Genomic DNA, 26,740 nt, shown 5'->3' with positions numbered 1-26,740 from the left:
GAGATCGCGTTGACCGTGTTCGCGAGTATTGCATATATGTGTGTTTTGCTATATGTACAGCCGGTACCGTCACGGCAGGCGCCAGAGCTGCATGTTGCAGAAGTAGCTGATGGCTAGCTAGTGTGGTTGATGGCGTAGTGATGCAGGTGCACTCGTCACTTGGGTTGGGTCTGAACGCCTGAAATCCATTTCAAAGCGGGAGGCCCAGCCAAGTGCGAGTTTGGCATGGGAACCCCCCGATGGCTAGCAAACGGGACACCTCTCATCTTGCTAGGCTGGTGTTGCATGGCAAGAGGGTGAGGCACTTTGGAAAGGCAAGTGCAAACCCATCTCTACCCTTCCACCTGCCTGCCTACCTGCCTACCTTACCTTACCTAAGGTAAGTACCGATGAGTCGCGGAATACCTGGAAGGAGCCCAACTGGAGGGTCGAGCCATCTCCGTCAGGAACCTTGGTTGTTCGGCTGTCTGGGAGCCTATCAACCGACCTAGGCATCTGATAATGACATTTTCACTCAACACCCTTTTCTCCAATTTCCAGCCGTGGAAACTCGAAAGACTTTTGACCTTCCCAAGAATGTGGCGGGAGGGGCTATTCGACTCCACCCGTTGGCATGCAAAGCTCGCACTTCCACACACAGCCTGCCGCCAGGTGCCGAACACCGGAGTTTCACGATGACTTGTACAGCGACTTTGAGGCAGGCAGGTTGGTCGATTGGACGTTGCTGCGAGAGGCCGCTATGCCGATGGAGGTGGAGTGGGCAGGACAGGACTCAGGAGCGGTATCCGTACGTAGACAGAAGAAAAAACAACGACAAAGGAAAAAAAAAAAAAAGGAGGACAGAAAAGGGTCCTAGAGTTTGCTGCCCAGATTGTAAAGAGGAACAAGGGTCTGGCCCCCAGCATCTCCATGAATAACCACATCTGCTACCACTGTGGCACTGTGGCACTGTAACTCCTCCGTGTCGTATCCAAGCCTAGCCGGCGAGTGAGGACAACCTGAGGAAATAACCTGGAATTGACGTGGTGCGTGCCCTTCCGTGGTCTGTATCAGTCTCGTTGTATTTCCAAGTACCCCAAGCTAAGGTACGCTTGAGACTTGAGTCCGGCCCAGGTAGAGCCGGAAGTTGGGGAAAGGCATGCAAGTAATCAGACCCAACACCCGGCGCGTCGGAGGGACGACAGTCACAGGGCACTCTCCAAGTTATCTTCCACTAATAAAGCCCTGATTAGGAAACCTACCAACGTGAAGCTATCTTGGGATGATATCATGATTAGGGCGAGATGTTGATATGGAGATGCGACCTTGATATCACGGATATGATATTCAACCGTTTCTTTCACTTTTTTTCGATTCTGTATATTGCAAAATCTCTCGACCATGGTGAACTTGCGTGCAAATGAGAAACGAGAAAGGAAGCAGGGGCGAAGCAGTCAGTCAGCCAGCCAGCTGGGCATTGTTTGTGCACTCTTTGTGCCTGCTCTGCCCAAGGTGCCTTCCTTGCTCAGGTATCAATCTTTCTGTACGGATCCAAGACAGGCTGACCCAAGAACACCTTACTACCTAGGCATGCACCTTCCTAGGCTTCGGAACACAAGACAAAGACAACATGCTCAGTCAGGCAATCAAAATACATATGAGTACGAAGCCAGCTGAAGAAGTGAGGCTGAATGAGATGGCTCTTTACTGACGTTGCCTCAACTTCAGCACCGACCTGTTCATGGCTACCTTATTACCTACCTACCTTAAAACAGGCTACTTTGGTGATGAATAATGCTTTGGCTGCCTGTGTAAGCTGACCGACCAAGAGGGTTATGCCGCCAGACTGAGAGAGCGATAGGCAAGTGATGGATGGAAAGATAATTGAAATCAGAGGGCCCTTCCACGAATGGAATCCACCTCACACTGTCTTTTGTGCGTGGCAATTGCGGGTCCGATACCGTGTTGATAAGCGAGAGATTTGGTTAGCAACGCACTGTCATCCCGCCAAAAAAAGGATGGGTCGGGGCCTTCTTCACTGGGGTATGGATACCCGTAGAGGTTGGGACTCGGGAGGGAGCGCGGGTGCTTCACCTCGCCTGAGTGAATAAGGTAGGTCTCGCTTCAGTGAATTGATGCCAACACCCACGTGAAAAATGGTGAGATGAGATAGATATACGATCAAATAAACAGCGAACAAATGGAGACCAAGATGGCTTCATCACTGATTTGGCAATAGACTTTCGTCTGTACCTGGAAGGTGAGGGCGAGGGCGAGAGGGCGAGGGCGGGCGAGTGAATGGAGAAAAAGGTCTGAGGCGGGTGTGGGCGCGGCGCGGGCTTATGAGGAGGTACTTAACCCAATGTACCTTTTCCCTGGGTCCTTCCCTCCCACTCACACCCAGGTCCACGCCATATTATCTCGTCGCCCAAAATTTTTTTGGTCGTTTCTCCTTCTAAACCTACCACAAACACCGAAACTGGTCCAGGTGGAATAATTTTTCTTTCACCAGAGAGACCCTTTCCGAATCGACAGTTTCTTCTGTAGCTCACCCTTCAGAAGACGACTCTCTCCTCCTCTGCAGTACCCGCCGGTCAAAGGACACCTTTATTTGGTTTCTTCCAAGACCCGTTGCGTAGGCAGACAGACCTTGTTGCCCCCCTCTCCACCCCCATCGCCTAGCGATATTTCCTTCCTGCCGTCAAGGAATCCACGAGCACTCACCCGCAACAACAAAAAATCTCTCCTCCCGCATCCACCTTTTGGACCGAGTCGACTTCGCAACCTCCGAAACGATCCGATCCATCTTTTTGCGAGGAATTTTTTCTCCTTGGAGTTCTTCTTGACACGGTCATTCATTAATTGAATTTCTGCGATCCGTCACCAAAACCGTACCCGAAATCGAATCCGTGATTCGGCACCCGAGCGATCGTCCCAGTTGCCGCCCCTTGGACAACTATCCGACACCGACGTCAGCTTCGTTTCGACACGGTTCTTCATCAACGCTACTTTCTACACGAACAGACGCGCTACGACGAGATTCCACATATGACTTCGACTGCCAGCCCTCAGTCCAACCCGGCGCCCACCCCCTCTGCTGCGACTTCGGCTCCTTCATATGCTTCCGCTGCCGGTGCGAACAAGAAGCAAGCCTCCACGCCGCTGATTGCGACGGGATCCAACCCACCAGTGGTGGTCGGTGGCTCCTCTGCGCAAAATGCAAAGCCGTCTGCTCCGTCACCAGTAAATGGACGTCCTCCTATCACACCTGCTGTGCCTGCTGCCCCTGCCGTCCCTCACGGCTCTTCCGCCAACAACATGAACGGAAGCGCACCCGATCACGCTCGCAAGAGCTCCGTTACCCTCAGCGCCAACGGCCCCAACAGCTTCGCTCCCAACGGCGGACCCGTCGGTGGTGCAAAGCCCGGCATTCAGTTCGGATACAACTCTCCTGCTGTCGCGCACAGCACCCCTCAAGCTACCGCCGCTCCGATCCCTATTCCTGGATCCAACCAGAGAGTGCCTTCTCCCGCGCACTCTCCCTCTCCTATCCCTCAGCCCTCTGCTAGCGGTGGCCGTCCCCCTTCGGGCATGGCTCAGCCCAACGCGATGACCTTTGGCAGTCTCGGAAGCGATGGCGATGTAAGTGATATCAGTCCCGTCCTCTTCGGACACCCTGCTTGCGTTCGCGACACTGACTTGCAATTTTTCTTTCAGCGCCACATGAGACAAGCCTCTACTCCCCAGAGCCAGGCCGCTCTTCCTGCGATGCCCGGCCAGCACATCCGACGCGAGTCCGGCGTTTCTCAGCACAGCGACGCCCCTGGTCCTAACCAAGGCCCAGGCCGTGGAGGTTTCCAGCCCCAGGGCGGCCGTGGTCGTGGTTTCAACCCTCACCAGCCCCCGTACCAGGCTAACATGGGATTCCCCCCGAACCAACAGCAGTACAGAAACGGTCAGGGCCGCGGCGGTATGCCGCCTGCCTTCCACCCCGGAAGACCCATGCAACCCTACCCGAACTCGCCTCAGCCGGCCCGAAGCCCTGCTCTGGCCCATTCTCAGCCCGGCCACTCCCAGCCCGGAACCCCGAACATGCCTCCGGCGCAGATGCATCCCATGCCGATGCCAGCTCCCTCTCCTCAGTATTACCAGCAGGGCCCGCCCCCAAATGTAATTCCCCCTCCCTTTCAAGATCTTTCTGTTCCGTCGAATCTGGGTGCTGCTTTCGTTCCTTCCTTCAAGAGCAAAAAGAAGAACCTGAAGCACTGGGAGAAGTCTTCCCATGTGAAGTCGAGACATGTGGATTCCTCGCATGACTTGCCGTTCGACTCCAGCAGACCTCGGCGCCATAACAAGCATGGAGAGCAGCTTTGGGCCGACCGTAACGGTCTGAACCCGAGTTACTGTTCAGACTTTGGCGACTATGGCATCACTGAGCTGGCCTACGTGTCGACTGAACCTAGTGGCTTTTGTCAACTCTCTCGTCCCCCAGTCCCCCCTATCGATCTCTCTCCTGAAAGCGGTAATTACGAAAGATTGCTAACTCAAACAAAGGCACAGTACGGCTACCCTCCCCAGGCAAACCATCAGTTCGACCAGTTTGGCCGACCCATCTACTATAACCAGATGGGATACATGCCCTCGCCTGGAGCGCCCCCGGCTTTCCAGCCTGGCTACGCCCCGCCTGCATTCCACCAGCCTGCGCCGACTGCCATGTCACGCACCTCCTCTCACTCTGAGCGTCCCTCCTCTAGCACTGGCCAGCCGAGCCAGCCTGTTGTTGTGTCTGGTACTCCCCAGCCTCAGAACGCACAAGTCAAGCCCCCAGTTGTCGCGTCATCGGGCAACTTTGTCCGCCCCAAGAAGAGTGCCGCCATTGTTATCAAGAACGCTGCCGGCGAAGCGGTTGACTTCAAGAAGAGTATCAAGACTCCGTCGTCGCCTGCCCCTCCTATCGTCCAGCAGTCCAAGACTCCCCCCATCGTCTCCTCTACACCTACTCCTCCCCCTAAGTCCGCAACGCCCTCCCACGCTCGCACAGACAGCCAGGCTACTCCCAAGACTCGTCAAGAGATTCAGGATGAGCTGAGAGCCAAGATCCAGCAGGCCAAGGGTGGCGAGGACAAGGCGAAGGAAGAGGCCGATGCTAAGGCCAAGGCCGCTGATGAAGAGAAGAAGGCTGCCGAGGCCAAGGAAGAAGCCCGCAAGGCTGAGGAGAAGGCAAAGGAAGACGCTCGCAAGGCTGATGAAGAAGCCGAAGCGAAGCGCAAGGCCGACGAGGAAGAGAAGGCCAAGGCTGCTGCCGCTGAGGAAGAGAAGAAGGCTGCTGAGGCCAAGGCCAAGGCGGAGGCTGAGAAGGCGGCTGAGAAGCCTGCCGAGAAGCCTGCCGCCTCTGCCGCCGATGAGGAGGACGAGATGGAGCGCATGATTCGCGAAATGGAGGAGGAAGATGCTCGTCGCGAGAAGGCTGCTGCCGAGTACGCCGCCAAGAAGCAAGCCGAGAAGGAGGCACAGAAGAAGCTTGACGAGGCAAACAAGGCTACCAACGCTGCTGAGGCTGACCGCAAGCTCCGTGAGGCTGAGCGCGAGATGGAACGTCTCGAAGAGGAGAAGGAGAGAAAGCGTGCACAGGGCGGAAACACCCCTTCCGTCGCCGAGCTGCTCGCTGGAAAGACTGGTGACAGCGAGCCCGCAAAGGTTGGCGATGTTGCCGACAAGCTGTCCAACCTCAGCATCGGTGACTCCAAGGCTTCGACCCCCACCGAGGCTTCCGCTCCCAAGGCTACTCCCACCGAGAAGCGCGGCCCCAAGCCGTCGCCTCTCAACTTGGCTCCCCTCAACACCAAGCCTGTTGAGCCGCCCCAACCCAGCGCTGCTCTTCAGTCCTTGAAGTCTGCCCGATTCTTGACTGTCATGAACCAAGACCTGTACCCTGCCGGTATCAGCTCTCCCAACCCTGCCTTGAACGCTGCCGTCGCCAAGAAGGGCAAGACTTTCAAGTACGATGCTCAGTTCTTGCTGCAGTTCCAGAAGGTCTTCACCGAGCAGCCTTCCACAGAGTTTCACCAGCAAGTCAAGTCCCTCATTGGTGACAACGATGGTTCCCGCTCTGCTTCTACCCCTCGTGCTGGTTCCGGACGTGGTGGCTCCCAACGTGGCGCCGCTGCACCTCAAGTCGGTGCTATGGGCAGCTTCCGTGGTCCCTCTAACAACGTCCGCGGCACGACTTCTGCTGAACGGTTCGCTATGGCTAACGCAGCTATGGGCTCAGGTGGCGGTCCCGTTGGCAATATGGGCACTTTCCGCCAATTCCCTGGTCCTCAGATGGTGAACCGCACTCCCTCTTCCTCCAACATGGGTCCCAACTCTCCCCGTACCCGCTCTGCCAGAGGTGGTGGCAGCAGACGTAACGACTACAACGCCAAGGATGCGCAGGCAGCCAAGACCATGCCTCTCACGGCTGGCATGGAGCTCAAGCCCATCACTGTCTCCGCTTCAGGCTGGAAGCCGACCAGCGTCGGCAAGGGCCCCTCAGCTTCAGGACCTACTCCTGGCGGCGACCACATGGATCCCCAGATGGTTCAGCGTAAGGTCAAGGCTGCACTCAACAAGATGACTCCGGAGAAGTTCGACAAGATTGCCGATCAGATTCTGGCCATCGCGGGCCAGTCCAAGGACGAGTCCGATGGCCGCACTCTCCGCCAGGTGATTCAGCTCACCTTCGAGAAGGCCACCGACGAGGCTCACTGGGCTTCCATGTACGCCAAGTTCTGTAAGCGTATGCTTGACACGATGAGCCCTGAGATCCGCGATGAGAATATCAAGGACAAGAACGGTGTCGTTGTTAGCGGTGGTGCCTTGTTCCGCAAGTACCTTCTCAACCGTTGTCAGGAGGAGTTCGAGCGCGGCTGGAAGGTCAACCTGCCCACCAAGCCGGAGGAAGACGAGGGCAAGCCCCAAACGAACGAGGCCGCCATGCTTTCCGACGAGTACTACATCGCTGCTGCCGCCAAGCGTCGCGGTCTTGGTCTCGTTCAATTCATTGGTGAGCTATACAAGCTTGGCATGTTGACGGAGCGCATCATGCATGAGTGTGTTCGCAAGCTTGTCGACTACGAGGGTATCCCCGACGAGGCTGAGATAGAGTCTCTCTCCAAGTTGTTGAGAACCATTGGTAACAACCTTGACGCTTCGGAGAAGGGCAAGGCCTTGATGAACGTCTACTTCGACCGCATCCAGCACATGATGGACATGCCCGAGCTTCCCAGCAGATTGAAGTTCATGCTCTTGGACGTCCTGGATCTTCGCAAGGCTGGCTGGGCTTCTAAGGAGGCAAACAAGGGCCCCAAGACTCTTGATGAGATTCGCGCAGAGGTATGATATCCCAACCCCCATCCTTACAGAATACTGTTTACTGACTCCTTCCGTAGGCTGAGGCAGCTGCTGCCCAGAAGGCAATGGAGAACCAGCGCGGCGGCAGCCAACGCGGTCCCGGCGGCCGCCCCAATGTCGGCCGTGGCGATTCTCGCAACTTCTCCTCTGGCTACATGCAGGCCCAGTCCAACCAAGTCGGTATGGACGACCTGCGTCGCCTGAAGGGCTCGACGAGCAGAGCTGCCAGTGGCAACATCTCTCTTGGCCCCACCTCCATGTTCAGCTCTCGCAGCAACAGCGGACGCAGACTCGGACCTGGTGGCTCTCTCGGCCGCCCTGGCGAGGACTCTGGTGCTTCATCCCGCACCGGCACTCCCCCCACCACCCAACATCAAAACGCATTCAGGTAGGCTATTCCGCGCTTCTAACAATCATCCTAGTTCGTAACTAACCATCCTGATAGTGCACTCGCCAACTTGGACAGCGAAACCCCGGCTTCTCCTCCTTCGACTGCTGCCTCTCCTGCACTGTCCAAGGCTGTTCCCGACAGCTCTGCTGCCGAGAGCAAATGAGAGTAGCCGAGTATTTCCTTTTCCAATAAGTCATTGCATTTAAGCAAATAGACAGGGGGCGGGGGCTGTTTGGTGCATTTACACAGAGGACTTTCAGAGTTCGTGTTTCAAAAGTTACCCTGATCTTTGCTGCGAACCATGATACCTCGAAAGAATACCGACATAGACGATTCACACTGAGATGACCTCTCACCAGGAAAAGAGGTTCTCCATTTTCGGACTCCGGATGTTTCATTTCCACATTCGGCCCTCTTCAACCCGATCGCATCAACTTCATGATGCGCTCAAACACAAGACACACACCGTGTTTTATTCCTTTTCTAATACGAGTTCACGACGCTTTATGGGTCTTCTTCTACGTGCCTGGCTGCATGGGGACCAGTGGCTAGGAAATGGTTGAATGCAGACAGGCCAGACGTACGAAGGAAGAGACGGCCCCGGGAGAGTCCGTCCAGCAATGGGGAGCTCATGCGCACGTTATGAGAGTGCGCGAATTTGCTCTTTAAGGCGGGACATCAAAAAGCATACGCAGGAGCGTCGGCAAGGTCGTGATCCTGTTTCGAATGCAAAAAAGGGGATTTAGGAATCTGTTCAGAAGAGGATTTTCGTCTTTTTTTCCATCCTTTTGGCATTGGCTTGGTCATCACTGGCAGGTCTCTCGACGTCACAAACACTTATTTTGGGCGTGGTTCCCGGTCATGGGAGGGAGTGGACTGGTCCAGCACCCATCTCTGTCCACTATGAAGGCAGAGAGGTGCTCGGTGAAAGGGCCAGGACTCGGGGGTTCAGGTCACTGGTCGCCAACAGTGGCTTGCTCCTCTGGTCTAGGCATCTTCGCCGGCGGAAACAGGACTGGTGAGGGGATAATCGACCGGGCGTGGAGGGACCTAATGCTTTCTCTGACTTTGTACATTTAATTCGGCAGCGAGCTTGCCAGTGGACCTAGCCCTAAAAAAGAAGAGACTACATTGTTCACAACCTTTCTTGTGTTCATAATCCGTGATCATGTGCATATGATGACAGTTCCTCATGAATGCAAGCCAAGACAAACCTGTAAGGGCAAACGATCGACTCAGTCCCTCGAACGTCTACCACATCGACATATTGATGAACGGGAACGCGAGAAAGCAGCAGTCTTCGACATTGAACTTCAAGTCTCCAGGGTACGAAGACCGCGAATTATATATGCGGTGGCAGGAAGGATAAGTAAGGTTGTGTGAATAAGCGCTTTGAAATGATATTAACCATGTTTCCTACGTCAACAACAAAACATGTCCAGAGGCTAGGTTTGCCCGCCTCGATTTCCCCAAGTCCAACCAGAAACTCCGAGCTCTCCAACGCCCACAGTCATCATCATATCCTCCTCTAAAAGCAAGTTCAAATACTAAGCCAGAACGTAGAAGCCAGCCTCCGAACCAACTCCTCAGGAGCTTCCGTCATGCCCAAAACTTCCCATCCCAATCATTATCAGCTGTCCTTTGTGTACAAACCCTGTGTGGTGGCACGTCGCCTCATGCTGCAGCAAGAAGCTTGTTGAAGCCCAGCTTAGCAAACAGAGTATCCATGGCAACCCATTGCCTACCGCACTTGTCGAGATACTTGTCCACTACGCCCTTGACAGTGCCAAATCGAACGCGGTTGTGCTCCGCCATCGCGAGAACCTTATCCTTGTGTTCGCGTGGAATGTCATTCCCATTCTCTGCTGAAGCCTTGGTCTTGGCCTTGTCAACGTCCCAGAGACTGGCGTAGTATACGAGCTGGTTGTAAATTGCCTTCTCGGTGTACTCATAGCGCATGCGACCAAGGCAATCCCGCGCAAGGCCCTTGGGACCTAGACAGCGCGTGCCGTAGACGTTCATTTGGCGAGTGCGCATGCCGCAGGCGGAATCATCGCAGACCAGCCAGCCCTCGTAGTAGCGTGCCGTTTGAGTTCGGAGTGCATGTTCGAGCTGGGCTACAATCGAGAGCGTTGAGATGGTGGCGCCGCAAGAGTCGCAAAGTACCCCTGATGCCGAGACGCGGTCAGGCTGTGCAAGCAGACCCTCGAATACGGAAGTCTTCTTGCATGCCCGGCAGCGGAGGGAGAGGCGGGCACATTCGGCGAAACGCACTTCGTCGGGAATTTGCGACTCCATGGGGTGAATCTCAACATCGTTGCCTCCTCCACCTTGTTGTTGGTCCTGGACTGACTTATACCTGCGGATGTCCAAGCCAAGGCACTCTGCAAGTTGAGAGCTCGAGGTCCCAACAATGTTCGCGCAGAGACGCTCGACCGGGGGGAAGATTTGCTTGCCAAGGTACCACTCGACATCCGGTGAGAGGCCAGAGTCAGCCTTTATGACATCTGGGGGAGAATAGGCCCTCTTCGGGGCAGGGTCGGAGCTCTGAGGATCGCCAGTGATGACATAGGAGATAACATCGCCACGGCGAACATTCTTTCCTCTGGCAATTTCCCTCAATGCAACTTGGACCTGTGGCATAGAGTCCGCGTTGGGATATTCTGTGGGGGCCTTGCCGAGCTGTGTGAAGATGATGTACTTTTGCACCGGAATAGCTTGCTCACGCATCTTACCAGAGATCTCTCTGAGGTATTCGTGGATGCGCGAGATCGACCTCTCAGTTTCGTTGCCGGACAGAATCTCGTCGAGGATCTTGCTCGAGATTTCCTTGGACAGGCCACAGTACTCACGACGCTTCATGTCGAGACCTTTGACTTCCATCTTCTCAATGAACTTGCCATCCTTTTCAACCAAATTGATGGCAGCATATTTCTTTTTGGCCTGGAGCAAGATTCGGCGGAAAACATTGTCGATATCGATTTCCAAGAGTCTGTAACGTTCGTTGACGGCCTTCTTGAACTCTTGACCGACCTTGAAGGCATCGGACACATTCTCGACGTTGGCGTTGATCATGACGGAATCCGTGTCTCCATAAATGACCTGGAGCTGATTACTCTCGGCGAGCTCCTTGGTGCTGCGCAGAATCTCACGGCCCTTGTACGTGGTTAAGACGGCAAGAGGGCGCGCGTAGAAACGGGACTTGGTGTAGCCCAAACATCCGTACATAGAGTTGGCCGTAAGTTTCAGCGCAAGCTGCTTGATATCCCAGGTGGCAAGCTGCTCTGGAGTTGCACTCTTGTCTTTCATCAAGGACTTGACTTGCTTTCTTCGGCCAACAAGTGTAGCAATGAGTCTGGGTAGGATGCCTTGCTCCTGGTCCTTAGGAACCTCTGGCACAGCCTCTTCGTCTTGTTCCTGTTGCGTGAGTTAGCGTCTGGTCTAGTTGTTAGAGGGAGACGAAGTAAATGTACATACCATAGCAGATCTGTCCACAGTCGTGAAACAAATGTTGTACTCCTGGATGATGGAAGGGTACAGAGAGTTGAAGTCCATGACTAGGACAAACTTGTCGTAGAGGCCTTTCTCGGGTTCGAAAACGAGACCACCCTTGTATTTGTCCTTCTTTTTGCCGTCGCCCTCTTCGGCCTCATTTTCTTCCTGGGCCATTCTACCCCTGAAAGTTTGCTTATCAGGGCAAATGTACTTGTTGCGGTGGAACTCATGCAACAGAATGTATTCGTTGCGCTCGGCGCGAGTTCCGGTAAGGGTTCTCGCCCATGAGTTACCGGCCAAGTTGGTGAGGACCTTAGTTAAGGGAAGAAGCTGGACCTGTAAAGCCAGTGCGGTGATGAAGTGGGTATCAGCCTCCATGTGTGAGACGTAGTTCATCATACCATCCTTGGACTGGGTTGCCCATGTCTTGAGCGCAGCTTCATTGTCGATGTCCTGTCTGCGGTTGTTACCCGGCAAGTATAGACTGCACATTTCTGTCAAACTCCAAGATTGGCACTTGAACATGGCAGACTTTCCGGCATCATTGGCCAGGTCGCAAAGCAAACGACCAGCCATGATTTGCCTCTCGGCGAAGACATTGCCACCAACCTTGTTCATGGAAGCTGGCCATTGCGTTCGCTTGAGTCGACCGAGTCGAGACCACTGGTGTGTCTTCTTCTCATGGAGACGGTTGAGCAGAACGCTGTAGTCGACTCCCTCCAACTGATGTCCTAGAATCACGTCTGGATCCACAACATCCAGCTGAGCAAGGAAGAACATGAGGATTTCTGACTCTTGGCGGAAGGTCTTGATGAGGCCTCTCTTCCTGTCCTTTGCCATATTTTCAAATCCGAGGGGAAATGCTGTCCCATGAGGACGAATGAGGGTAAATGTCCGGCAGGGAAGCTTCTCGGCCGGAGTTGGATCAGCCAAGGAAGCCTTCTCGTAGATGCGAGCGCTGATTGCGAGAATCTCTTGCTTGTTGGCCTTGGCGTTGAAGGCAGTTCGCAATGCGATACTCATCAAGGTCAGGGGAGGTGTATCGAGGTTGTCAGAGTCGCTCAACGTCGAGACCATGTTGGGGTGCTCGACGAGCACTTCGAGCTTGCAGTGAGAAGCGTTCTTGAGGGCACCAAAGTCGGCATCGGTAATCTTCAGCCAGCAGGGGCCCATAATGTTCTTCCACAGCACAAATTGCTCGAATAGCGCCGTGTTTGTGCCGAAAACACGCGAGAATGTGTCTCCCGTAGCCGTACTGTCAATGACAGGCTTTGTGTAGGGATAGAGACACTTCAAGTACTGAGCCTCTTTGGGAATGCCTGGAAGCTCGAATGCGTACTTTCTTGTGCATGCCTTGATCTTGAACATGCCAACGTTCATCTTGGTCATGAGAGCGTCAATCTCAGAGTAGACGTCCATCATCTCGACTTCCTCGCTTGTCTCTTCCCCGCCCTCGACCTTGGTCTCGCGGGGAAGGAAAAAGAGCTTGCGGAGAATGTTGTCGACCTTGACGAAGCAACTGACGTACAAGCCGGTTTTCTTGTTCAAGGCCTTCCCAAAGAGGCAGAGACTGCCGTTGACCTCGGTGTAGTCAGTCCAGAACATGTTGAGACTGCCGTCCTCCTCAATAGCATCCTTATAGTCTATCTTGCCGACGGTTCTAGCCTCCGCAGGGGAGCTTGAAACAACATTGAGCTGGTCGGTGATGTTGTTCCATGCTGACGAGTCGACTGATGGGGCGGCAGGCTTGACCGGGGAAGAGCTTAAAGGTGTAGGGTAGGGATCGGGCTTGACAAGTTTCTTCGGTGGTCTTGACCCTGTGATGTTGACACTAGCAGCAGTGACCGCACCAGCATGGGCAACCTCCATTATATCATCGTCTTCCTCATCCAGGGGCTCCGGCTTGACCATTGCCTTACGCTGGGCTACTTTAGCGGCTGGCGATGATGGCGCGGGGTCTTCGGACATGGGAACATCGTCCACAGTGATCGGAGCGGGGCTATCATCTCTGTCGTCGCCCATAGGGGGCAAATAGCCATCATCGACTGCTGAATTGTCGAATGTAGGAGATGATAGTCTGTCATCCACAGTCTTTGTTCTCTTGGTAAGTCGCGTCCTGGTGTCGGGGGCGGGAGAAAGCACACGGGCTCGGCGGCGCTCGGGGGATCTGTTACGTTTGGCTGACCGGGACGCAGGAGCGGGGATGTTGGCGTCGACCTCCCCAAGGAGATCGGCAAGGAAATCGTCGTCTTCTTTCGTTTTGGCGACCTATGGCTCTTATTAGTACAACGTTTCTCTGGCTTTGGGCGCATCTGACGAACCTTCGGCTTGGCTTGTGTCTTGGTGGAACCCTTTGTGAAGTATTCGCTGATGTCTCTGTCATTGGCATCTCGCTTGGCCGCTTCTTCTTCGCGCTGCTTTTTTGCTACTGAGTGTCAGTATTATAGATCTTGCAAGCATACGGATTGAAATTTTTCTTACAGGCTTTGCTTGGCCTACCACGACCCTTCACTGGCATATCCTCATCGCTTTCCGAATAGTATTGGGGCTGACGATCCCACTCCTCCCGACCATCGTCGGCATATCCCTCGCCATTGTCGTCAACAACGAAATCGTCTTGGTCCAGACGGTCTCTAATGATCTTCTTGTATTGGTTCTCGTCAACCTCTTCGTAAAGCTCGTCAACCTCCTCGACCTCGTAGTTGGCTCTCTTGCCAGACGCTCGCAGAGCCCGAAGCTCGGCCAGCTTCGAGCGTCTGTCGACCTTGGGCATGGTGGGCAGGGCTGGTATGTCGAGTATTAGAGAGAAAGGTTAAAGTTATCGAATGGACACTCAATTCATCGTATAGAGCAAGAAATTATTCGGCACCGGCGGTAGGTACTGAAAGATGTGGCGTGTCAAGCTGTGTTTGTATCGAGGAACAGAGTAGGCCTGTTGTGGGTGGGATAACACAAAGCACGGGATACATGTGCTCTATAATTTGGCCGTTCAGCCAGGGGCGGCGCGCGAGGAAAGTCGCGTTCGTGTTTGGCGACGCGTTTTTTGCTTAATTGCCGTCAGGCCAATTGGTCGAGTCTGCGCTAAACGCTACAAAGTGGGGGCACTCATAAAGAGGCCCGCCCCGCAACCAACGTCAGTGTTCTGCGCGACACGCTAAGCCATGCAGGACGCCCCAAAGACGCAGGCACAGGCATGGGAGCAAGCTCTCCGATAAGATAAGAGAGCTTGGGTAGGTACCTTAGTTGGTCGCAAAATTTCCCGGAGGCGCTTTCATGATTGAAGGAGGTCCTCGTGGAAAGCTCCAGCACCACATAGCCTTCCGCCGCAAAAGACCCTCAAGAATGCTATCCTGCAAAGCCTGTCTCACACGGGCGCTTCAGCCCTTGTCGGGAAAGGCCTCCTTCTCCGAACTATCGTCTACTTTACCCATCCTTCAATATGGCCCGCCGGGCAGCCAACGCCGACTTGCCCATAGAAAGGCAATACCCACGACTGCCGCAGGCAGAGCGTTCTTGAAAGAAGGAAAGGAAATAGAAAAGGACACCCACGGCAGCAGCGAGGAATTTGCAGAAAAGAGGAGAAAACAGAAGCTAGACTGGGCTGTGTCGAAACATCTCGAGCACCTGGAAAACCCCTTTAACATCGCCAAGCACGTCGAGGCCACACTCCAGAAGGGTCGCTTCGATGAGGCCCTTCTCCTTGTCCAGCGCGCCAGCGCCAAGGATACCGACCTCGTCGTGGCCTGGAACCACCTTATTAAGTACCAGATCATGGAGTTGAAGCGAGTCAACTTTGCCATCAGCCTCTTCAACGATATGAAGAAGCGCGGCCAATCACCCAACGAACAGACATTTACCATCATCTTCACCGGCTGTGCAAAGTCCCGCGAACCGAAGGCCGCCAGTGCCAAGGCTCTGGCTTTGTATAAAACGATGCTCAAGGAGGACGCAAAGATCAAGCCTAACTCGATACATGTCAACGCTGTGATCCAGTGCTGCGGCCGCGCAGGCGACGTCGAAAACATGTTCACGCTGGCCGACTCGGCCGATGCCAAGTCAGGTCGCAAGAACACTGCTTACACGTACACGGCCATCATCAACACGCTACGCGCAGAGGCTGAAAATCAGGATAATCGCAAAGGGCAGTCTCTCCAACAGCACATCGATACGGTGGAGCAGACGATCACACGATGCAAGCATATATGGGAGGAGGTCATGCGCAACTGGCGTAACGGGAAGATGGAGATCGACGAGGATCTGGTGTGCGCCATGGGTCGTGTTCTGCTCCTCGGAGGTAACAAGGACAGAGGCAAGATTCTCACCATGCTCGAAGAGACCATGAGCGTCCGGAACTACAACCGCACGCCCACGGGAGACTATGCACATCGCATCAACGACGAGATGAAAGGTATCAGCGCGACTGGTAGTGCAAAGCGCAAAGCCACAGTCCTCTCACCAAAGATCAAATATGCCGTACCCCGGGCCAATACCCTATCCCTCGTTCTCGCTATCGTTCGCGAGCAAAAGCAGACCAAGCTGGGCGTGAAGTACTGGGACCTCTTTGTCCATTACTACGGCGTCAAACCCGACACAGACAATTATCACCAAATGATTCGTCTCTACGAGCGCAGCGGCTCAAGTAAAGACGCCGCGAAGGCTGTACAGCAGATGCCATCCGACAAACCTGTCCCTCCCATCGTCTATCGCCGCGCCCTCTCCGCCTGCATCAACAACAACATGAGCCAAAACGCGTTCTCCGACGCCACGTCCATCCTGAACACGATGCTCGCCCACGGCGCCGCTCAGAAAAACCCCGTGGACGTGCGCGCCCTCCTCATCTACATGAAGGCTGCCATCATCTGCCACTTCAACTTCCGCCAGATGGACAAGGCGGGCGACACCAAGGGCGCGAAGCGCGGCTACGCCCAGCAACTCGCCGCCGCCGTGGAAAATCTCTGGCAGCCCTTTTCCGCAGCCAAGGAAGCCTTGATCAAGTCCCAGGGCAAGGACGTGGCCCGGAAACGCGCCGAGGCTGTCGAAGATCTTGCTGACCTTGCTCGCAAGATGATTAGCGCCGTCGACAAGGTCGTCAACGAGAAGACGCTCGCTGCCGATGAGGAAGCGTTCATCAGCCTCAAGGAGAAGCGGAGCAAGCTGAACCGGTTCGCGGTCGAGTTTACCGACCCGAACCAACGTATACAGGATGCTACGCCCGCAAAGAAGGACGAACAAGAGATGTTGGACTTGTAAAACATCATTGTTATGAACTGTACAATACAATGTAAAAACAATATCTGAGCCATGTGAACATACCGAAGATATAACGACTCAAGCCTCGTTACACACATAGAACAAATACCCCAATCTCAATGTACATTTCTAAGCTTTGAACCATGATCCGACGCCGCCGTTCCTTGAAGACGCCCTGAATTGCAAAATCGAAGAAGGCAATGAAACTCCACTGAAGAAGAAAAAATATGGCAAAGTCTCTTTTGATCTAATAGTACACGCGCCTCCCTGGATAATGGAGAGATCTGCGCCCTCTCGAAAAAAAGAACCTTTCCCCATCTTTGCGCAGAAATCCACCCCCGATTTGTAAATTCTCGCCCCCCTTTTACGAGCAGAATCAGCATACACATGAAGTCGCCTAGGTATTTTCGACCCTTTCCCAAGCCCGCTTTCGAAAAATTTAACGCCCATGTAGAAACCCCCGGCATTCGTAGTGTGGATACGACGTCTTTTCTTAGTGTTGTGCCTCCCGCCATAATTTGCCGTCTAGCACCGACCGGAATTGTTTCTCATCGTGTCATCTCGCCCCTCCCTTCATCGTCTGCCGCCACGGTTGAAGTTACGTCCTCTACGGTGGTTGTTGTTGTTGTTGCCGGCCTTGCGAACGAGGTCGTCGCTGTACAGGCCGCCATTGTCCTCCTGCGTAGCCTCGGGGAATCCATTCATGCCGTCGACAAAGTTGCTTGATGTCGAGTGGGCGTTCGCGGGGCGGGTGGTGGGCTCCTTATAGCCGCCGGGCTTGGGGTAGACCTTGATGATGCGTCCATCGGCCTGCAGTCGCCCTCAAATCAGTAAACAAATCTCAAACTGTGCCTGCCGTCGCCTCGTGCATAGCAGACGAGAGAGAGAAAGAGTGAGGGGGGTAAGGGGGGCAGGGGTTCCTTACCGTCTGGTTGTTGAACGTGGAAATGACCGCATCACCGCCCTCCTTCGTCGCAAAGACCATCTCCGCCAGGATCAGAGGCGTCGTCTTGATGATCCGACAGTCCAGCATCTCCCCGCCGACGGGCGTCATCGCGCTCTCGATGTCCGCCGCCGTCGTCCCCGGCGCAAAGTTCTGCGCCATCACCGCGAACGGCCCCGCCAGCCCTCTGATAGAGAGGCCTTGCTTGATCGCCGGTCCCGTGGGCACCACGTTCGCCACGGAGGTCATCTGCACGTCGGCCATGGCGCCCGAGCGCTCCATCGCGGCAGCTACTCTCGCCGCCTTCTGCTCGGCGCGTCGTCTGCTGTGGCTGTTGTTGCCGTTGCCCATCGACGCCGTGGTGGACGCGGCCCTTCCTCCTCCTCCTCCCGGCGCAGAGATGCGCGACGCGAGGCCGCCGGCGCCGGCGCTGTTGCCGTTATTGTTTCGTCCTCTACCGCCGCCATTCACCGTTCCGTGGAGGTCATGTGTCCAGTCGCCATCGATGTTGCCAGCGGGAAGGGCCTTAGGACCAAGGGATGCGGTGCGCGGCTGATTGCAGGATGGAAAGAACGTTAGCGAACGCTCGCTCGTCGATTTACTAAAAGCTAGGAACGAATGACGAGATGAGTTAAATGCGTACCTTCTTTGTGATGCCGACTCGGCTCGCCAGCGACGGCCCCGCGCCGGGCTTGAGCTTTGAAGGCGCGCTCTGCCGTCTATCCTTGGAGAAGATCTTCTGCGCCAGCGCCTCGTTCTTCTTCCTCTCTCGTCCTGCAGAGTGAAGCGAAACATCGCCCCGGTCAGCGATCCGTTCTGAATAGGCGGCGTCCAATCATGTAGTAAACAAAAGAGGTTGTACCTTGTTGGATGATCTTCTCAAAGTCGGTTGCTACCTTCGCCATGTTGATTGATCTCCTGGGCAAACAGTTTCGATCGGAGGGATGGAATGAGGTTAAGTGTGCTAGTCGCAACGGTCGAAAATGTAGGGGTGTCTGCGAGATCGAAGGCGGAAAGGGTGACGGGTTGGGAAAGGAGTGAGAAAGTAACTCCCTTAGATAGAATGCGAGGGTCGCCGAAAGGTTCGTGGCTGTAAAATAAATAAATAAAAAACCACTTTGATTCGAGAAAGGCGGGCGAAGACGAGTCGGAGAATGGATGAAGTACCTTGCAAAGACCCTGACGAGTAACAACTTGAGGTTGACCTGGGCGCGTTGGTTTACACTAGGTAAAGGTACGGATAGAGGGCCATGGCCCATGGGAGCGTGTTCCAGGGGTCTCCACTCGATTGGATGGTTCGGTACGTACCTCTTTCTCCACTGGGGCCGTCTGAAGTCGGAGCTCTCAACCCAAGCCACTGCATCCGCGGCACTCACGGGTGTGGCTTTTACTTTTTGGAGGTCCGACGCCAACATTGAGCCAGGGCATTTGTTTTGGTTTAAACGTTACTTTACAAAGAGCCGGCTTGAAGACTACCTATCAGACCCCTCAGTGCCTTTCGCATGTCCATAAACGAAAAGTCGAGCTGATTAAGGAATAACCGGACAACCAAAAAGTCAGAAAACATCATCTACATCACTGCAGTCCTCACAAACGTCCCAGCTGCCTCCGTCGTAATAGACTGATGTCTCGAACCGGCTTTCAGGGCCACCAATTGAGTCTCCAGGGAAGGCCAACTTCCGCATTTGATTGTAAGAATTGTCGACAGAAGAAATATCAATGTTTTTGATGAACGTCATGCTTTTTGTCTTTCTCCTTCGGATCTCTGAGCCACCTGAATCAACGCTCAAATTGCTGGAGCCGTTGCTAGTGATAGCCCTGCCTTTGCTATCGGATATGACAAGATGGCGTTCGGTTGCTGTATTGAGGAGAGGCTCCATAATCAAAGCATTCATCGAGGTAACCCGAGGTTTGGAAACGTAGTTCGGCGGGTAGATTATGCTGTATTCGTTTCTCTTCGTAGACTCGAGTTCTAAGGTCATATCCGGGATTACAGCGAGCCGGCCTGTGTCCATCGTTTCTCTATGTATTTCGCGAGTCATTGTCGAGTTATCCGTCACTGAAATAGCGCTCCGCGACAGCCATTTGCCGTATTTAGGCTTGGTCTCAGCTTCACCTTCGCTCACGTTGCGTGGCAAAGATAGGTATTCTTGGAGTTGTCCATCGTCCGATCGTTTGCGCATCAGGGTTGTGTCTGGGACATTATCTTTCTCCAGTCCAGCTACAGTAATATCGCTCTCCCAGTCTTCCCTGCATAAAGTATTAGCATTGAGTCCATGGGAGGTGATGCCTATACCATCTTGCCAGGTAAGGTCAATTGATGTCCGCATCCTTGCGGTAGGATAGAAAGGTCCATACTTGCCGGAAATTTGAGCGTACGACCTCAATAAGTGCTCCCTCGTTGATGTTTCAAACTCCGGTTTCTCATTTGGAGTGTACCCGGCGTCTCGAACGGTTACCTCTTTGATTCTCGGGCCAGTCGCCTCTGTGCTGGCAACAGCATCTCGAGAGTCGGAATCTCCAGGAAATCTGCTCAACGCAGTGTTGACCACGGGTACAATCCTGTTGGACATCTCGACCGGGAAGATAGTAGAGGGTGGATCAGTCACCTCGGTATTCACTGCAGGTAGAATTTTGTTGGACATCTCAGCTTGGATGACAGCGGAGGCTGCATCAGTCGTCTTGATGCTCGCAACCATGTTACTAGACTCCGCCTCCAAGGCTTTGTTGGCTACCTCGAGAGGGCTTTTTACCTCGACTGGTCGCGGTGTTCCAGACCCCAGGTGCACATGCTGATCAGTGGAGGGTGGCTTCGATGTCTGCTTTTCCTTGCCCTTTCCCTTGTCCAAGGCCGATGTGATGAAGTCCAGATCTGCTGCTGCCGAAGCGTCTACCAGGAGTTTCTTGAGATCCAAGGACCTAGGTCGCTTGGCCAAAGCCAATGCTGATAGCGACACATCCGGAACTTGATCCTCAACGGCATCACCTAGATCAAGGAAAGGGGGCTGGCCATCTCCCGTCTGTATTTCCAGTAATTGGGGCGTTTGTTTTTCTAGGCAAATCGGCGGTTGCACTGTGGGTGGCTCTCCAGTGATGATCACGCACTCCTTCTCAAAGTTTCCTGATGCCCGCACCTTTGGCAGCTCTGGAGCGACGAGCGAGGCAGATGGAAACCTGTCATGGACTGGCGTCTCCACGTCAGACCCCACAGAGGTCGCGAGAGCCTCCTCGGACTTGATGTATCTCTTGAGCGTTTTTCGGCTGCTGGTACCAAATATGTTTCCGAGGCTTCGGCGTTTGAACAAACCTAAAAACAACAAAAATCAGCATTCAAGAGCAGAGAATCAAGAGTGCGTGGTTTTCAATCGAACCTTTTTTCCTCTGGGATGACGTGGTATCGTCCTTGCTAGTTGCAGGCTTGTCGATCTGATGCTGTTCACCTTCGTCAGTCTGCGAATCAGACTGACTTGTTGAGGAGGCACGAGCTGCCCTGGCAATCTGTCCTTTCGAGGCATCCTTTTTGCTTAAGGTCGGCATACGGGAGACAGTTTTGTGCCATAAGTTGCTCAAGGAGGCGATATGCCTGTTTCTTGTGCTGCCGTCGCGTTTTAGACTGAGCTCCGAATCGGAACTTCCTTGCATTGACGACAAGTCTTTCCTCAGCGTGACTTCCGAGCGGCCTTTGGCTTGAGGTCTCGTGAAGGATTTGGGGCCACCAGCATCCCTCTGCTTCGTTACCAAGAGAGGATGCGCCATGACTATCGTGGGGGACGTCGACCAAGAAATTTGGGGATGTTGAGGTAACAGCAAACAGCAGCTCGGGGACTGATGAGTGACCCCGTTGTGGGTAGATGCTAGATTGTAAAAGCAACAGAGAAATCCAAAGAATCAAAGGTTGTTGTCTTAGTGATGGGTGCCGAAGCTGAGTGGGCAATATGGAGGTGGTTGAGGAGTAGAATGTGAATGCAAAGATGTCGAACAACGAGGAGGAACTGATCTCAGTCCTTTCCGCAACCTCATGGAAGGCGAGAGTGACACCTAGTCAGCAACTTCCCCATCAAAGTAGAACATGTAGGAATAGTAAAGATAGAAGGTCCCATTCAATGGAAGCACCCAACAAGGAGTGCGTACATAGACGAGGGGGTCGATGTGCCCGTACTTCCCAGGATGCACATGAGCTCTGGCAACATTTTACTGAAGAGACCACATCACCAGCCCCTTCCCTAGGCTGGGAGCTAAGAACCATACAAGTGTGGAATTTGAACCTGGTATCTTGAACATTGATCGAGTAGGCACACATGATCAGGTCAGCAACTTCTTGCCCCTTTGACATCATTATCACTTCCAGATTAGTCAAACAACTTGCAAAGCCAACCTGCTGTATCCGGAACCCTTTTAACCTTAGGAACAAAGGTAGGTAGGTAAGTAGTTAGGAACGGTGTGTGAAGAGGACGTGATCTCGTATGTCGTTGCTGGCCGTCGAGCCCTTCCTTTCCTTTCCTCCACCGTCAAAGCCGCCATCCCCGCTAACCCAGTACTGTCCGCCAATTTCCTCTCATGCATCGTCCCATCAAAGCTCCCATGTTTGTGTATATGTCGTCGTCGTCCTGATCTAGCCCGGCTTTGAACCTCGTCTTCTTCAGATGGTCCCCTGCAACAGGTCTCCCTTGTTGGAGCCATCGGGTATCTTCTTCGTCCAATTGCCACCATGCGTTCAGGGACCGCACTGCTGTATTCGACCTGGCGCAAGCGGATGCCGTAGCATTGACCTCCGGGCTGTCCTAACTTCACCTCCCATAGTCTCCTGTGAGGGGTAGACTGATGACCCAAGGCTGCGAAGGAATATCAATGCGCATTTTAAATCACTCTGATCAAAGGTCGTCCGGCCATCAGTGCCAGGGATTCTGGCTTCCCATGAAGCCTTCCTCGAGCGTTCGCTCCTCAAGGTTGCGAATGAAGTCTCGGTTTCCTCTTCCTCCTCCTTGCTGTGCACGGCTTCCACGTCTACCAGCCCGATTAGCCGCGTTGTCCATGCCCGCCATACCGCTGTCAGCACCAGGGGGGTAGTAGGCAGGGCTAGGCTGCAAACGAATCGGCTGGCTTGGGTCAAGGTGACTAGCCACGCGCTGAATGGCGGCCGGAATACCACTTTGCTGCTGCTCCATGGTTGAGGCACGTTGGCGTGCGGGCCGCATGCCCTGCTGAGGATACAGGCCAGGCTGCTGGGACGCATTACCATACGGCCCAGGAGGCATCTGCGCTGGTTGTTGAGGCATGACCATTTGTCCATATGCACCTTGCTGCTGGGCTCCGTAGGACGGCGGCTGAGCTGCATGACTGTTGCTAGGAGAGTACATTTGTTGATTATTGTACATGGGCGCTTGCTGAGGGTGTGCGGGTTGTTGATATTGAGCAGCCATCTGGGCGTAAGCTCCCTGTGCAGCAGAGTTCGCCTGAGCCTGAGCGGCTTGTGCCCTCTGCTTGCTCAGTGCTTCGGCTTGCTGCTGTTGCTGGGTGCCTGGTGCCGGAGACCGATTCAGAGAGCTCGACTTCAAATTCATGGGCGGCACGAAAGGACCAGTGAACTTCTGCTGGGTGATGAATGGGTGGAGCTTGGCCTGTTGGGGGGACCAACGTTCCAGCGGGTTGATGTTGAGAAGACCTCGGACGAAATCGATAAAGGCGATTCTGTTATTCATTTCTACAAGCTGCGTTAGTATTTGTCCGCAAGGGTGATGTAAGAACGTGGAGTCTTACCTCTGTCGATCTCGCTCTGCTTCATGTTTTTGCGTGGCATAGGGTACGACTTGATGATCTCTGGCAAAGTATTTGCCTGGAAGTACTTCTTGCTTGGCTGCTCCTTGGTCGAGTGCTCCCGAGCGTACTGCTCCATGCTCTTCAACTGGTACGTTCGTCGTCCAAACTCGTCTTGCCTCTTCTCAAAGAACTCGCCGGCTTGCTTGCCCATCTCGATCATCCAATTTTGAGGGTTGCCGAGCATGTCAACAATGCGCGAGACTTGGTTGTACTCGGACGATCCAGGGAACAAGGGCAGGCCGAGGAATAGTTCCACTACAATACAACCGAGCGACCACATGTCAATGGCCGACGAATAGGGCAAGCCCAGCAGGACTTCGGGAGACCTGTAAAATCTGGACTGGATGTAAGTGTAGACTGTCTGCCGTTCGTCGCATGCCGAACCAAAATCGATAATCTTGATGATGGGGCTTTCAAGGTTCTTGAGAAGGATGTTCTCCGGCTTCAGATCGCAATGAATCAGCCGTGCCTTGTTCAAGAGGGCCAAGCCATTGAGAAGTTGCTGAGCGAAAACGCGGACGAGAGTCGTGCTTAGACCTCGGAACTGGTTTTGCTTAATCAACTCGTACAGGTTGACACTGAGTAGCTCGAAGACCAGGCACAAATGCTGCCGGTGGATGAAGGTGTCTTTGAGTCGCAAAAGGTGGTGGTCGTCGTTCTTATCGAGCTTGGTGTTGAGCTAAGGGGCTATGGTCAGCAATTTGTTGTCTATATCGAGCAAGAGAAATGCCGTACCAAGTCCAGAACAGAGACCTCCATCATACTCTGGTTGAAGTAGGCCGTGCGATTTTTGATGACCTTGACGGCAACAACTTCCTGGGTCTTGAGGTTTTGACATTTGACAACTTGGCCAAAGGTACCCTGGCCCAGAACGTCAAGAATAAGGTATCGGTTCCTACATCGCAAGTCAGCTCGAATATTCGACTGAAGGGGGCCAAGACAGAGCGGCATCAGAGCCTGAACATACTTGTGGCCGGCTTCCTCTGAGCCCAGAATATCGTTCACGTAGAGGATGTAGTCGCTGTCTTCGTTGTCATATCCATCATTCTTGACACCCTTGCTCGGCTTGGTGAGTACTCGGCGGGGGTTTCGCGATGACTCGTATTTGAAGTTCGGGTTGCATATCCTGTACGTAGCAGGCAGATGCACCGTGAGCGCTTGGAGAGGCTGGAAAATGTAAGTAGGCTGCGATTGTCTAGAATGACCAGCCAGGAAAGTGGGCTTACGCTAATGAATCCTCCTTCGGGGTTCGCACGGCGGAATGGAGGCTGAGAATTGACCTTGGGCCGAAGATCCGTCGGGGCTCTGATTTGTTTAAACTCGGGCGCAGGTCCTCGGACCATGGCCTGCGGGATAGGGCGACGTGGTGACTTGGGGTCGTTTGCAAAGGCACCGTCAATGTTGGCAACGACAGCGGACGGATAGCCGTCGTGGGAGGAGCCATAGGGCGCGATCGGAGGAAGCTGCGGGGCTTGTTGACGGCCACCATAATGAGGACTATGGGGCATGTAATCGGGCTGCCTTGTCGGAGACTGTCGATGGCCCGGAGGCGACGAGAACTGACTTTGCGCCGACTTTGGCGCGTAAGGCGAGGTGGGGGATAGTGCCTCCATTGGCGAGTACCGTTGGGCAGCAGCCGAGGGTTCCTGAGGAGAGTAGAGAGTGGATGAGCGGCTGCCCGAGAGGTGAGACTGATGATGGGGTCTCATGGGGTATTTCATGCCGGCGTACGAGTCCTGAACGTCGTGCATGGGGATGTCGCCGTTGTTGTCGCGCATCTGGGGGGTGGACATGGGCGAAGCGGCGGCGCTGGCAGCGTGAGAGGATATGCCGCCAGGGCTTTGATACTGGTCGTGCCTGTAGCCGGCAGGCTGGCCTTGCGGACCGGGTTGACCATTGTATTCTCCACGAGGCATCTGAGCGCCGCTGCCATTGTATCTCCTCGCAGAGCCGGCCGAATCGGCGTAGCCCTGCTGCCACTGGGAGTCCATGGCGGGCGGAGAAGCGATGTTGACTCGAAAGAGGAAATGATGCAGTCGGTCGGGATCGGGATGAGCTGCCAAACGGACGGTTGGATGGTGGAGGTTGAAAGTTGGAAGGGGGAAAGGGCTGGCCGAGCGCTTTAGCTGATGTCGTCGGTGGTTTCGACTGGACGCGTTAAGCGGGCGAATGGGGCCAGGCTGGACTGGGCGTACTAAGGTTGAAAGGCAAGTTGCAGGAGCGAGCGCAGACTCGCAGGCAGAGCAAAGCCAAGGGAGGTGAGTGAGGTAAGATTGGCAGTGAGTGTCGAAGGGTCGACCGGGTGTGTGGGCTGCGTTGCTCGTGTCTGATGCGGCGCCGGTAATGTCGCGGTTAGGTGAGGACGAGGATGGGAAGGGTAAGGTACCTTGCGTGAGAGGTGGTCAGGTAAGGTATGGCCGCCGTCCAGTACGAATAGGTAGGTAGTGGAAGTGGAAGTAGTGTGTGTGGACTGGCTCAGAGTCTGTCTGGCAAATGCAGAGCGCAGAGTGCAGAGTGCAGATTGCAGACCAAGGACCAAGGCGCGCAGAGGGAATTGACTGGAGGGATGCAGTCGAGCTCTGTGAGGGTGCCAAGGAGAGGGATTCGGCAGAATTGGGCTGACACGGCCCAAACTCTCTTGGTGTGAATAGAGTTCGGAGGGGAAGTTTTGGGTGATTATCCCTAAGAATTCATCATGACAATCAAAAGACGGGCGCAAGAAGGCTGCAATGGACTAATTCAAAGACGGGGCCTTTGGACGTTAACAACAAGTATTTGGTGTGTGTTGTTTTCCACGGAACGTGCAAGGTAAGGTAATCGGGCGGGAAAAGAGGGCGATTGTATGTACGGATACGCAACCTGTGAAGCAGGAAGGAGGGGGGCGGAGGGGAAGGAGTGTATGGACGGGAGAGAATGCGCGCGACTGACGGGGGGTGGAGGAGGGGAGGGGAGGGGATTTGGGATGGCCTGGTGGAGCTGGGAGGTATAAGTGGGAGAGGATGCGAGTGTTCCGCGGGCCACGGTGGTCGCTTGCGACGCAGGCCTGAGATGGTCGGGCAGGGAAACAGAGCAGACCTCCACTGAATGAGCCTACGTTACCTAGTGCCTCCTCCGTACTTAACGCAGCAAGTGGCAGAAGGCGCAACTTGACGCAAAGCCGGGGGGCTTGATGAGGTGGGCTTTTGGAGCCTTTGGGGAGAGGGGGACAAGGTTCCTCGAGAAACTACTTCTCAGATAGGCACGCAAGGTACCTAAAGCAGGCAAAGTACCTCACCTCAGCAATGGGGACCCATGGGTCTAAGGTACCTTAGGCTGTACGGATAGACAGAACCTTGCCTTTGAATCAAAGGGCCCTGAAGTGAGTGCCCTGCGGTATCTGCCCGTAGAGCACCATCGACAAGAATAAACACTAGGCAGTAATAATAACAAGTACATAGAAACCAGAGGTAGGGCTGTGCAAGGCAGGACAACAT

At 54.3% G+C, this 26,740-nt stretch overlaps 8 protein-coding genes across 8 annotated transcripts; 3 read left to right on the top strand and 5 right to left on the bottom strand.

Moving 5' to 3' along the window:
- Positions 1-1,847: 1,847 nt before the first annotated feature.
- CPAR01_09146 (uncharacterized protein) lies at positions 1,848-2,090 on the top strand (the record flags this gene model as incomplete). Its single annotated transcript, XM_060493412.1, has 1 exon — positions 1,848-2,090. The coding sequence occupies one exon, from the start codon at positions 1,848-1,850 to the stop codon at positions 2,088-2,090; it is 243 nt and encodes an 80-aa protein (XP_060347542.1).
- An 817-nt stretch (positions 2,091-2,907) lies between these two features.
- Positions 2,908-7,925, top strand: CPAR01_09145 (translation initiation factor 4F; the record flags this gene model as incomplete). Its single annotated transcript, XM_060493411.1, has 3 exons — positions 2,908-7,353; positions 7,410-7,759; positions 7,817-7,925. Coding segments are annotated over 3 exons (4,905 nt in total), but the record flags the coding sequence as incomplete, so codon positions are not given.
- A 1,511-nt stretch (positions 7,926-9,436) lies between these two features.
- Positions 9,437-14,030, bottom strand: CPAR01_09144 (DNA polymerase; the record flags this gene model as incomplete). The annotated part of the gene is made up of 4 exons (XM_060493410.1): positions 9,437-11,179; positions 11,240-13,525; positions 13,579-13,682; positions 13,739-14,030. The coding sequence occupies 4 exons, from the start codon at positions 14,028-14,030 to the stop codon at positions 9,437-9,439; spliced, it is 4,425 nt and encodes a 1,474-aa protein (XP_060347540.1).
- A 569-nt stretch (positions 14,031-14,599) lies between these two features.
- Positions 14,600-16,507, top strand: CPAR01_09143 (pentatricopeptide repeat domain-containing protein; the record flags this gene model as incomplete). Its single annotated transcript, XM_060493409.1, has 1 exon — positions 14,600-16,507. The coding sequence occupies one exon, from the start codon at positions 14,600-14,602 to the stop codon at positions 16,505-16,507; it is 1,908 nt and encodes a 635-aa protein (XP_060347539.1).
- Positions 16,508-17,080: 573 nt separating this feature from the next.
- Positions 17,081-18,355, bottom strand: CPAR01_09142 (uncharacterized protein; the record flags this gene model as incomplete). Its single annotated transcript, XM_060493408.1, has 4 exons — positions 17,081-17,317; positions 17,433-18,002; positions 18,094-18,266; positions 18,313-18,355. 4 exons carry the CDS (start codon positions 18,353-18,355, stop codon positions 17,081-17,083), a joined length of 1,023 nt encoding a protein of 340 aa, XP_060347538.1.
- A 651-nt stretch (positions 18,356-19,006) lies between these two features.
- Positions 19,007-21,206, bottom strand: CPAR01_09141 (uncharacterized protein; the record flags this gene model as incomplete). The annotated part of the gene is made up of 2 exons (XM_060493407.1): positions 19,007-20,757; positions 20,822-21,206. The coding sequence occupies 2 exons, from the start codon at positions 21,204-21,206 to the stop codon at positions 19,007-19,009; spliced, it is 2,136 nt and encodes a 711-aa protein (XP_060347537.1).
- A 1,133-nt stretch (positions 21,207-22,339) lies between these two features.
- CPAR01_09140 (uncharacterized protein) lies at positions 22,340-25,258 on the bottom strand (the record flags this gene model as incomplete). The annotated part of the gene is made up of 5 exons (XM_060493406.1): positions 22,340-23,151; positions 23,208-23,946; positions 24,003-24,162; positions 24,235-24,434; positions 24,494-25,258. 5 exons carry the CDS (start codon positions 25,256-25,258, stop codon positions 22,340-22,342), a joined length of 2,676 nt encoding a protein of 891 aa, XP_060347536.1.
- Positions 25,259-26,542: 1,284 nt separating this feature from the next.
- CPAR01_09139 (uncharacterized protein) lies at positions 26,543-26,740 on the bottom strand (the record flags this gene model as incomplete). Its single annotated transcript, XM_060493405.1, has 1 exon — positions 26,543-26,740. One exon carries the CDS (start codon positions 26,738-26,740, stop codon positions 26,543-26,545), a length of 198 nt encoding a protein of 65 aa, XP_060347535.1.

The sequence above is a fragment of the Colletotrichum paranaense genome, assembly GCF_030867605.1.
Source record: "Colletotrichum paranaense strain IMI 384185 chromosome Unknown Scaffold_7.1, whole genome shotgun sequence".
Classification (NCBI taxonomy): Eukaryota; Fungi; Ascomycota; class Sordariomycetes; order Glomerellales; family Glomerellaceae; genus Colletotrichum; species Colletotrichum paranaense.
This window is presented reverse-complemented; position numbering and strand designations above follow the sequence as displayed.